The 12,911-nt window shown below is 46.1% G+C and overlaps 1 protein-coding gene across 3 annotated transcripts in view; it reads left to right on the plus strand.

Moving 5' to 3' along the window:
- Window positions 1–10,998: 10,998 nt before the first annotated feature.
- Window positions 10,999–12,911, plus strand: part of LOC141107952 (galectin-9-like) — a 124,756-nt gene continuing 122,843 nt past the window's right edge. For 2 of the 3 annotated variants that reach the window (XM_073599049.1, XM_073599050.1), the window contains exon 1: window positions 11,258–11,304. In XM_073599049.1, the coding sequence (XP_073455150.1) occupies window positions 11,273–11,304 (32 nt within the window). In that variant the 5' untranslated portion in view covers window positions 11,258–11,272. Of the gene's footprint in view, window positions 11,059–11,162; window positions 11,305–12,911 lie in introns of those variants that run through there. The other variant, XM_073599052.1, reaches the window with a different exon arrangement.

Below are 12,911 nucleotides of genomic sequence, written 5' to 3' on the forward strand. Positions count from 1 at the left end.
GCCCCACCGCGTGTGCGCGAACGTCAGCACGTCGGAGCGGCGTCACGCACACCCAGTCCACCGACACGCATGTCCGCCAGAGTGGCAAGATGGAGGATGTGGGTGGAAGATGTGCTACGTCCATCATTCTCCAGGCTTTCCGTGCCGGGCAATTCTCCTGGTCAAACCGCAAATGGGGGAGGATCAAGAGGGGAAGGAGGAGGGAGGGAGGGGAAGAAGCCAAAATGGGAACGGAAAACAAATAATGGGCACGGGCCTCTGTAAATAAATGTAAAAGTATGTAAAAGTAGAAAAAGTAAAAAATATATGAAAAAATTGTAAAAAAAAAAAAAATATATATGTAGAGTCCTTTTGAGCTAGATCCAATTGCATGTCCTGTACATGGGGGAGATATAAATAGTCCATCAGAATTTCATATTGAAAATACACAATTGAATAACACAGAGTTTATATGCACATTTTTATTCCACATTTTTTGGCATCATATAACATGATAATATCAGCAAAAAGAGTTACGGCCTAAGACACTAAAGTAAATTTTGCATTACTATGTAAATTTCACAGTCAAAAATAGATAGGGGTATACTGCACAGAAATAACTATAAGAGTATTACTCTCTCTAAATAGTGGTATAGGATATATAGTGAAATGATATATTCGTGTTTTTCCAGAGGGGGGGGAAAGACAACGTTATTTTTGAATGGTCACTGTTATGATTTACAAATAAGAGAAAAAGCACAGGGGGGGCCCTATTGTTAGGGGTTATAGAGATGGAACTTATCTTTTTTAAGGAAAAGTTTATCCAATGTAACATGTATCAAAGAAGGGGGGGGGCCCAGATGGAGAGGTTATCTCTCCATTCCCCCAGATGAAAACCCCTCAAGGTATGGCTTGAAGGATAAGGTGTCATTCAAGCCGGGGGGCATAGTAGCTTTGAGGGAATAGATCCACTTAACCTCCATCTGGAGGAGGGTCAGCATTAGAGGAGGCACAGACTGATTATAAATGGCGCCTGATAATGCTGCAACTATCTGTTGATGATAAAATCGCAGCCGCAGGAACAGAAGGCTTGCGCGGTCTGCATGAGGCCACCTCTGGAGGAGACCTTAGGGCTACGATTGTTGCCATTTTTAACCGCCTACTGGACAAGCCTCCGACGGCGGAATTAGAACTTGACTGCGTACACTGAGTGCAGGGACCCAGAGGAGGGGATGCTCTTGCTCCTAGAGATGTCCTAGCCAGAGTACACTATTACACGATTAAAGAGGAAATACTGCAGAGGGCATGGACGAATGGTCCAGTGGACTTTGATGGCGCATCTGTACAACTATTTCCAGACCTTTCACGGCTAACCCTACGGATGAGCGGCCTTCTGCGCCCATTACTAGAAGCTGTTAGAACAGCAGGAGCTACATACAGATGGGGCCACCCTTTTCACTTGACTGTGCTCAAAGGAAACAACTCGATCATACTGCGATGGCCAGACCAACTTTTGGAGCTGTTCACATTCTTGGAGATCCCTGAGATTTCTGTACCTAATTGGCTGGACTTTCCGACCACGTTTAACAACATGAGATCTGCATCGCCAAGACCCCAAAGACCCAGCAGGAGATGTTGGCGTTCCAGGCCAAGAATGGATCCAAGAGACACTCCTACTTCCCCTGAGTCTTAATCGGGACTGATAATAGAGAAGATCACCCCTGGAGAGACGTCTGGGATCCTCGGGGTCCCGTTAACCTAAACTGAACTGGGTATCCTTTATACACACAAACTAGGCTTCGCTCGGCTATCTGAGCGGTCTACTGGGTCATCTTTGGTCCTTCAACATGTGTATCAAATTTGTAGCCTGCCCCTTAGTCGAGGGGTAAGGTTTAATGGGTTCGCCCCTGAAGCTGGACGGAATGGGGCCCATATTACCCAACACCCCCCCCCCACCCCGATCCTCGGGGTCCCGTTAACCTAAACTGAACTGGGTATCCTTTATACACTCAAACTAGGCTTCGCTCGGCTATCTGAGCGGTCTACTGGGTCATCTTTGGTCCTTCAACATGTGTATCAAATTTGTAGCCTGCCCCTTAGTCGAGGGGTAAGGTTTAATGGGTTCGCCCCTGAAGCTGGACGGAATGGGGCCCATATTACCCAACACACCCCCCCCCCCCCCGTCGATATTATTCCAGAAGGAAATTTTTTTCTATCCTTCTTTTTTGTTTTTCCTGACATAAGACGGGGGGTGTTGGGCGGCCCTTTCCCGGAAGGTGGAAAGGACACATTATGTGTGATATCTCACAGTGTTTGGAAAAGTTTTTTTCTTGTTTTAAATATGTTTTCTTATGAGTTTGTACGATGAACGCCAGTGCCCTTATGAGTGATAGCTTTAAACTGACGAACTGTCAACCAATGGAAGTTTAAGTTCAGAGCCTGTGCCGAATGAGACACTTGGCCTAATACTACCATGTTTTGAGGTTATAGTCTAGTGTCTTTTATGCTATAGGTTCTCACCCGATGGCACGCCTCCCTCTGTGTCGCAGAGTCTAGTCTTCCACCCCCGCATATAGGCAGCGTATAACTGCGCAAGGCTTAATTTAGCAACAGTAGGATAATCTATAATTTTCTCGTTTTCTTCTTTCACCTCTATTTGCTGCACTTACATTATTTCACTTACCCAACTTTCCCTTAGTCTTCTCTCTCTTCCCTTTTTTTTTCTCCCCCTTCCTACCATTTCCCTCCCCCCCTCGCACTTTTTTTTTTGTTTTGTTCTGCCTTATTCCGCTCCCGACAGGTGCGCAGCATGGCTCCCTCCGGTGGGCCCCCGCCATCACATCCCTGACTAGGGATTAAATTTACTTCCTTAAATGCTCATCGATTGGCCATGCCTGAGAAAAGTTCGCGACTCCTCTCTGATCTTAAAAAATCCTGCACTCAGGTGGCGCTAATCCAGGAGACCCACTTTAAACACCAAGCAATTCCCAGACTTTGCAATAGGGATTTTCCTAATGCATATCATGCCGCTTCCCCTCTGTCAAAATCGAAAGGCGTTAGTATATTAATAGCCAAGTCGTTACCTTGGACTCTATTGGAGGAGCGAAACCTAAGCACCCCCTGAAGGAGTGCGATTCCTCTAGCGGGACTTTTTTCACGGGTTACCTCTAATAAAGTAGAAAGTAGTAGAAGTTTATAGTTTTTGTATAAAAGTATTGTAGTTTATTAATTTAGCATCTAAAAATCATTACACATGACCTAACCATATATACAATAAAATGGATGCATGTAAATGGGAAAAAGTAATTCTACAAATAAATGACCAAATGCAATGATACAGGTAGTAAAGAACCAATGATCATAGAACCCGACGTTTCGAGGTAAGCAAAAGGGGTTGACCTCTTCTTCAGGGGTAACGACAATTGGTCAAAATGGATATTTCATCTAGAAAATTAATAAAAAGCAGAGCAAACATAAATGGATGAATATCTCAGGCATTCACAGCAGGAGGCAGTAGAGAGCATCTAGTTTACATTATAAAGGTCAATAGACATTAACATATGTTACATCTTTAGTAAGTTCCAGGCATATACATGCAGAGATTTCATACTGACCCCTTAAGATTCATATAAACACTCCCAGGGACATTATCAGCATCCAATGCGAATCAAGAATTTGCCGCCCGTCAAGGCCACACAGGGATCACAGAACCGAGGCTCAAGAAGATAGGGAAGATACCAGGTGAATCACAGGAAAAAGAACCAGGGTGGACTGAGGTTGCTTCACAAAGGATATCCCAATATAAGAACAGACACAGTCCTCCCCTCACTGCGAAGGCTTGAGACAGCCTGTTTGATGGAGTTAGAGGGTGGGGGGGTACAATCCTGCTGCAATGAAAATATTTCAATGAGAGTCTTAAAAAGAGAGCCTAGTATAAATACAATACTATTCTCAGAATTGTAAGGAGTATTGGGGTTAGCAGATTCACCCGTGATTGTAAATATAGAACATATATAACACGTACCTAAAAACTGAGGATAAAAGGAACCAGATCATGGGTCCCAATTTCAGCAGCAGGAAGTATTTGAATAATACCCCAGAATCAAAATGGGCAGGAGTCCAAGGAAATATGCAGGTTCCCTGGTTGGGTGTGAGTACGCACAGGGCTGTGTTTTGGCCTAGGCCGACAAGGCCTAGGCCTAGGGCGGCACTTTGCGGGGGGCGGCAAAAAAAGCCGCCCCCCCGCATGAGAGAAAGTCCCCCCACCCGATTCCCAGCTCCCGCGGCCGCCCCCCGCACACATGCAGCCCACGGCGGCCGCCTTGCTGTAGCGGCGCTGTTGTGTATGGGTGTGCTTGGCAGAGAGTGGAGGGGCGTGTGTATGGGCGTGCTTAGCAGAGCTCACGCCCCTCCACCCTCTGACAAGCACGCCCATACACAGCAGCGCCGCCCGCTACAGCAAGGCGGCTGCCGTGGGCTGGGGGCGGGCGTGGGAGCCGGGAATCAGGAAGACGGGTGGGGGGACTTTCTCTCATGCGGGGGGCGGCGTGTGACTCGCGCCCCCATAAGCGGCCGATGACTGGTGGAGGTGGAGCCTTATGCTCCGCCTACCCTCCTCCACACTGCTTGACCCTTCTCCTCGGCACAGCAGGTAAAGTTATTGAAAAAAATTATAAGAGTTTTATGGGAACAGTGTTGGCATTTGATGGCACAGTGGCTACAATTGATGGGGCACAGTGACAGCGTTTGATGGGGCACAGTGGCTGCAAATGATGGGCACAGTGACACGTTTGATGGGGCACAATGGCTGCGTTTAAAGGCACAGTGGCTGCAATTGATGGGGCACAGTGACAGCGTTTGATGGGGCACAATGGCTGCGTTTAAAGGCACAGTGGCTGCAAATGATGGGGCACAGTGACAGCGTTTGATGGGGCACAATAGCTGCGTTTAAAGGCACAGCGGTAGCAAATGATGGGGCACAGTGACAGCGTTTGATGGGGCACAATGGCTGCGTTTAAAGGCACAGTGGCTGCAATTGATGGGGAACAATGACAGCGTTTGATGGGGCACAATGGCTGCGTTTAAAGGCACAGTGGCTGCAAATGAATGGGGCACAGTGACAGCGTTTGATGGGGCACAATAGCTGCGTTTAAAGGCACAGCGGCTGCAAATGATGGGGCACAGTGACAGCGTTTGATGGGGCACAATGGCTGCGTTTAAAGGCACAGTGGCTGCAATTGATGGGGAACAATGACAGCGTTTGATGGGGCACAATGGCTGCGTTTAAAGGCACAGTGGCTGCAAATGATGGGGCACAGTGACAGCGTTTGATGGGGCACAATGGCTGCATTTGATGGCACAGTGGCTGCAAATGATGGGCACAGTGGCTGCATTTAGTGGGCACAGTGGCTGCATTTGGTGGGCACAGTGGCTGCGTTTGGTGGGCACAGTGGCTGCGTTTGGTGGGCACAGTGGCTGCAATTGATGGGCACAGTGGCTGTGTTTGGTGGGCACAGTGGCTGCGTTTGATGGCACAGTGGCTGCGTTTGATGGCACAGTGGCTGCAATTGATGACACAGTGGCTGCAATTGATGGCACAGTGGCTGCAATTGATGGCACAGTGGCTGCGTTTGATGGGGCACAGTGTATGCGTTTGGTGGGCACAGTGTCTGCGTTTGGTGGGCACAGTGGTTGCGTTTGGTGGGCACAGTGGCTGCGTTTGGTGGGCACAGTGGCTGCGTTTGGTGGGCACAGTGGCTGCGTTTGATGGAACAGTGGCTGCATTTGATGTCTTTTTTTCTGAATTTCTTAGTTTATTTGCACCCCCCCAAAAATTCTGAGCACCAGCCGCCACTGGCATGTGCAAAGTGCTCCATGCATGCTAAAATCAATGCAAACCCTTTACACAGTCCACATTTAGTTGCAGTCTCCAGGGAGTGGGGAAGGGTACCTGTTCCCCCTCCCCCCTGAAAGGTGCCAAATGAGCCTAAAGAGGAAGGGGTGTGGTTTACAGATGATAGGGCGGGTCTTAAACAGGAAGGGGTGTGGCCTCGGCAGGAAGGGGTGTGGCCTCGGCAGGAAGGGGTGGGTCGTATTTAAATTAGGGGGGTGCATGAGTTTAGTCAGGCCTAGGGCAGCACAAAACCTAAATACACCACTGAGTACGCATAAGTCTGCAGATTATAAAACACATCAGGGAAATATTATAGGTAAGTAAACGGTTAACCGTCTGTAAAATTTTTCAAACATCCCAACCAGAGGGGGTCCATGCATTTACCTGCCTGTCTCAGCTTCCTCCAAGCACGTCTGTGTGGTGTCAGTAGCAGCTGATTAATGCAGTGCTGGAGGAGTTTAAATGTGTGTTTAATTGCAGTGGGTGGGGATGTCCAATCAGCAGCCTGATTGGCTGAACCATGAGTATGGGGCGGTCACAAGTTTTCTTTTTTTTTTCTTTTTTCTCCTTTTTTTTCCTTTTTCTTCTTTCTTCCTCTTTTTCCTCTCTTTTAGGGAGGACGTGAGGTGTCTGTCTAGGATATCCCCCGGGCAGAGCGACGCATAGCGTCATCCCCACGAAACACTCCCTGGAGTGAAAGCATCCACAGCAGGGAGGGGATGGACATGTATAACAGCGCTGTGCTCGGCGGGGGGCGGAGCCAGCACGACGTGGAGGATTCCCCCATGCGTCTAGAAGTCCCGCAGCGCAGAGCTGGCGTGCCCATTGTCGTGGAGATCCATGACACAGACTGCCAGAGAGAGGGGGGGGGGGTCCGGGAGTGCTCTGAAGGGAGCGCTCCTCGGTCTCGCCCGGGTGCGCTGAGTGAGCTAACAACACAGCCCAGGCCTGGATGGATGGAAGGGAAATGAGTGAAAGTGATTGGATAAATGGTAAGAAAAAAAAAAAAAAAAAAAACAACAGAAATAGGGGACACAGACATACAGAAAAGGGTGTAAAGAAGGAAGTAACAGTGAATGGAGAAGTGACAGCAGAAAGTAAACCAGGGAGGAAAGAAGAGAAAATGTAGTCATATAGGAGGAGAAGGAGGGAGAATCCTCCTAGGAAAAGGAGGAGGAGAAAAGCAAAGAAGGAGGAGGTAAAAAGAGAATGAATATAAGAACACCGATACTTGATGGATCTCCGTGTGGTCGGGAGGGACGGTCCCACAGGATCAGAAAAAGTCCTGAAATGACAGGAAGGAGTTGTTCCATTATATATTTTAAACAGTATATTATATCACAGGCTAAACAGGAATAACATGTTAAAACTATGAATATATCTATAATCTTATTAGTTTATGTGTCCTATCAATTCCAAAGACCATCCCTGGCCAGGGGCATATTCCCAGAGTGTATGTATTTATCCAGTCGTGTGAGAGTACGAGATTACTATAGTGGGTAAAAGATAATAATCAATAAACAAGGAATACAGATAGTCCAGGTAGGCAAAGGACTACCTCAATTTAAATAAAAGGGGGGGGGGCGATCCTATTGTAGAGGTTCCCATTCAGATCCTCCTGAGGAGAAACCCTCCAGGAAGGGTCTGAAGGAGGTGGTTGCATTGAGGCCAGGTGGCATAGTCGCATTCAAGCGAAAAATCCACCTTTGTTCGGCCTGCATTAATATTTTGTTGGTGTCGCCTCCTCTAATACCAGGGTGTATTCTGTCTAGAATCAGGAAGGAAATCTTCGAAGTGATTCCTTCATGTAGGTCTCTCACATGTCTTCCCAGGGGGAGGCTTGGATTACTGGTCTGCATGGATAGGATGTGTCGATAGGCGCGTCGCCAAAAGGGCTGAATAGTTTTGCCCACATAGAAACAAAAGCAGTTACATAAAAGTAGGTAGACTACATTAGCTGTTTGGCAATTCGCATAGTGTTTAGGGCGGTAACGTTCGCCATTTGGGAGTGTTATATTGCGCGTGGTGTTCATAAAGCGGCAGTAGTTACACCCCCCACAAGTAAATGTACCTGGGTATTTGCACGGATCCTGGTGTCCGGAATCGTGGTATTCACTGGACATCAGGTAATCCTTGAGAGATCTGGCTCTTTTGAATGTAAAGACCGGGTGTTTGCTCACATATGGGCCTATAGTGGGGTCCATTGAAAGAAGATGCCAATACTTATTGGCGATTTTTTTGAAGGTTTCATGCTGGTTGCAGTATTTGGTTATAATCGAAATTGGATTCTTCTTGATATTTTTAGAGGATGGATTGTAAAGCAATTCTTTCCTGGGTTTCACTACTGCCCGATTGTAGGCCTTTTTGAGGCATGATTTAGAGTAACCCCGCAGTAATAGTCTCTCCCTCAGGAGATCAGCCTCTCTTCTAAAGGTTGTGTCATCTGTGCAATTTCTGCGTGTCCTCAAGTACTGACTGAAAGGGATGGATGCAATTAGGGGTGTTGAATGAAAGCTGCTAGCATGTAATATAGTATTGCCCGCTGTTGGCTTCCTGTATAAACTACTGCTGATACGTCCCCTGTCATCTTTATGAATGGTTACATCCAAGAAAGTTATGGAAGAATTGTCAAAGGTCATTGTAAAACTCAAATTGAAATTTTTTGTGTTCAAACATTCTAAGAAAGGTTCCAGTTGATCTTGTGGGCCGTCCCAAACAAGGAAGACATCATCGATGAATCTGAGCCATAGGCTCACATTCATCATGAAAGGAGCCAGCTCCTCGGATTGGTTAATCATGCGCTCCCACTCCCCCAGGTACAGGTTGGCATACGATGGCTCAGATTCATCGATGATGTCTTCCTTGTTTGGGACGGCCCACAAGATCAACTGGAACCTTTCTTAGAATGTTTGAACACAAATAATTTCAATTTGAGTTTTACAATGACCTTTGACAATTCTTCCATAACTTTCTTGGATGTAACCATCCATAAAGATGACAGGGGACGTATCATCAGTAGTTTATTCAGGAAGCCAACAGCGGGCAATACTATATTACATGCTAGCAGCTTTCATCCAACACCCCTAATTGCATCCATCCCTTTCAGTCAGTACTTGAGGACACGCAGAAATTGCACAGATGACACAACCTTTAGAAGAGAGACTGATCTCCTGAGGGAGAGACTATTACTGCGGGGTTACTCTAAATCATGCCTCAAAAAGGCCTACAATCGGGCAGTAGTGAAACCCAGGAAAGAATTGCTTTACAATCCATCCTCTAAAAATATCAAGAAGAATCCAATTTCGATTATAACCAAATACTGCAACCAGCATGAAACCTTCAAAAAAATCGCCAACAAGTATTGGCATCTTCTTTCAATGGACCCCACTATAGGCCCATATGTGAGCAAACACCCGGTCTTTACATTCAAAAGAGCCAGATCTCTCAAGGATTACCTGGTGTCCAGTGAATACCACGATTCCGGACACCAGGATCCGTGCAAATACCCAGGTACATTTACTTGTGGGGGGTGTAACTACTGCCGCTTTATGAACACCACGCGCAATATAACACTCCCAAATGGCGAACGTTACCGCCCTAAACACTATGCGAATTGCCAAACAGCTAATGTAGTCTACCTACTTTTATGTAACTGCTTTTGTTTCTATGTGGGCAAAACTATTCAGCCCTTTTGGCGACGCGCCTATCGACACATCCTATCCATGCAGACCAGTAATCCAAGCCTCCCCCTGGGAAGACATGTGAGAGACCTACATGAAGGAATCACTCCGAAGATTTCCTTCCTGATTCTAGACAGAATACACCATGGTATTAGAGGAGGCGACACCAACAAAATATTAATGCAGGCTGAACAAAGGTGGATTTTTCGCTTGAATGCGACTATGCCACCTGGCCTCAATGCAACCACCTCCTTCAGACCCTTCCTGGAGGGTTTCTCCTCAGGAGGATCTGAATGGGAACCTCTACAATAGGATCGCCCCCCCCTTTTATTTAAATTGAGGTAGTCCTTTGCCTACCTGGACTATCTGTATTCCTTGTTTATTGATTATTATTTTTTACCCACTATAGTAATCTCGTACTCTCACGCGACTGGATAAATACATACACTCTGGGAATATGCCCCTGGCCAGGGATGGTCTTTGGAATTGATAGGACACATAAACTAATAAGATTATAGATATATTCATAGTTTGAACATGTTATTCCTGTTTAGCCTGTGATATAATATACTGTTTAAAATGTATAATGGAACAACTCCTTCCTGTCATTTCAGGACTTTTTCTGATCCAGTGGGACCGTCCCTCCCGACCACACGGAGATCCATCAAGTATCGGTGTTCTTATATTCATTTTCTTTTTACCTCCTCCTTCTTTGCTTTTCTCCTCCTCCCTTTCCTAGGAGGATTCTCCCTCCTTCTACTCCTATAAGACTGCATTTTCTCTTCTTTCCTCCCCTGTTTACTTTCTGCTGTCACTTCTCCATTCACTGTTACTTCCTTCTTTACACCCTTTTCTGTATGTCTGTGTCCCCTATTTCTGTTGTTTTTTTTTTCTTACCATTTATCCAATCACTTTCACTCATTTCCCTTCCATCTATCCATGCCTGGGCTGTGTTGTTAGCTCACTCAGCGCACCCGGGGGAGACCGAGGAGCGCTCCCTTCAGAGCACTCCCGGACCCCCCCTCTCTCTGGCAGTCTGTGTCATGGATCTCCACGACAACGGGCACGCCAGCTCTGCGCTGCAGGACTTCTAGACGCATGGGGGAATCCTCCACGTCGTGCTGGCTCCGCCCCCCGCCGAGCACAGCGCTGTTATACATGTCCATCCCCTCCCTGCTGTGGATGCTTTCACTCCAGGGAGTGTTTCGTGGGGATGACGCTATGCGTCGCTCTGCCCGGGGGATATCCTAGACAGACACCTCACGTCCTCCCTAAAAGAGAGGAAAAAGAGGAAGAAAGAAGAAAAAGGAAAAAAAAAAGGAGAAAAAAGAAAAAAAAAAAAAGAAAACTTGTGACCGCCCCATACTCATGGTTCAGCCAATCAGGCTGCTGATTGGACATCCCCACCCACTGCAATTAAACACACATTTAAACTCCTCCAGCACTGCATTAATCAGCTGCTACTGACACCACACAGACGTGCTTGGAGGAAGCTGAGACAGGCAGGTAAATGCATGGACCCCCTCTGGTTGGGATGTTTGAAAAATTTTACAGACGGTTAACCGTTTACTTACCTATAATATTTCCCTGATGTGTTTTATAATCTGCAGACTTATGCGTACTCACACCCAACCAGGGAACCTGCATATTTCCTTGGACTCCTGCCCATTTTGATTCTGGGGTATTATTCAAATACTTCCTGCTGCTGAAATTGGGACCCATGATCTGGTTCCTTTTATGCTCAGTTTTTAGGTACGTGTTATATATGTTCTATATTTACAATCACGGGTGAATCTGCTAACCCCAATACTCCTTACAATTCTGAGAATAGTATTGTATTTATACTAGGCTCTCTTTTTAAGACTCTCATTGAAATATTTTCATTGCAGCAGGATTGTACCCCCCACCCTCTAACTCCATCAAACAGGCTGTCTCAAGCCTTCGCAGTGAGGGGAGGACTGTGTCTGTTCTTATATTGGGGATATCCTTTGTGAAGCAACCTCAGTCCACCCTGGTTCTTTTTCCTGTGAGTCACCTGGTATCTTCCCTATCTTCTTGAGCCTCGGTTCTGTGATCTCTGTGTGGCCTTGACGGGCGGCAAATTCTTGATTCACATTGGATGCTGATAATGTCCCTGGGAGTGTTTATATGAATCTTAAGGGGTCAGTATGAAATCTCTGCATGTATATGCCTGGAACTTACTAAAGATGTAACATATGTTAATGTCTATTGACCTTTATAATGTAAACTAGATGCTCTCTACTGCCTCCTGCTGTGAATGCCTGAGATATTCATCCATTTATGTTTGCTCTGCTTTTTGTTAATTTTCTAGATGAAATATCCATTTTGACCAATTGTCGTTACCCCTGAAGAAGAGGTCAACCCTTTTTGCTTACCTCGAAACGTCGGGTTCTATGATCATTGGTTCTTTACTACCTGTATCATTGCATTTGGTCATTTATTTGTAGAATTACTTTTTCCCATTTACATGCATCCATTTTATTGTATATATGGTTAGGTCATGTGTAATGATTTTTAGATGCTAAATTAATAAACTACAATACTTTTATACAAAAACTATAAACTTCTACTACTTTCTACTTTATTAGAGGTAACCCCGTGAAAAAAGTCCCGCTAGAGGAATCGCACTCCTTCAGGGGGTGCTTAGGTTTGGCAAAAATTGGGATGGGGGCTTACCTCTAGAAAAATATACAGTGCCTACTGGGATGACACCTCCCTCCTTATTGGAGGAGCGGGCAGACCCACAGGATCGTTACTTGCTTATAAAAAGGAAAATTAGGAATACCACAGTGACCTTGGTTAATGTCTACCTCCCAAATTCAGATCACCTTTCTTTTATGAGGTCAATAATACCCATAATCTTGGAATTTCGTGAGGGGGTCTTCCTGATGGGTGGTGACTTTAATTTTGCACAAGAGCTGTTACTCGATGTCTCGAGGGGGGCGTCACATTTGTCTTTCTCCTATCTCAAAAAACTTAAAGCGGAACTGGTCAACCTGCACTTAGTCGATCCGTGGAGAATCATGCACCCGGAGGGTAGAGATTATACCTACTTCTCCTCGGTGCACCGTACATATTCTAGGATCGACTTCTTTCAGATTCAGCACAGGGATCTGCCATTTGTCACCTCCTCCCAGATTGATTATATTTCTTTTTCAGACCATGCACCTACCCATTTGACTATGTGTTGGGAGACTGAGCCCAAAACTCCCCCAACCTGGAAACTAAACGAATCGCTGTTACAAATACCTGAGGTCCGCAGTGAAGTAGGAAGAACCCTCACCAATTACTTTGCAGAAAATGTAGACCCGTCTTTATCCCCAATGACTGTATGGGAG

Source organism: Aquarana catesbeiana, linkage group LG09 (genome assembly GCF_042186555.1).
Source record: "Aquarana catesbeiana isolate 2022-GZ linkage group LG09, ASM4218655v1, whole genome shotgun sequence".
Taxonomy (NCBI): Eukaryota; Metazoa; Chordata; class Amphibia; order Anura; family Ranidae; genus Aquarana; species Aquarana catesbeiana.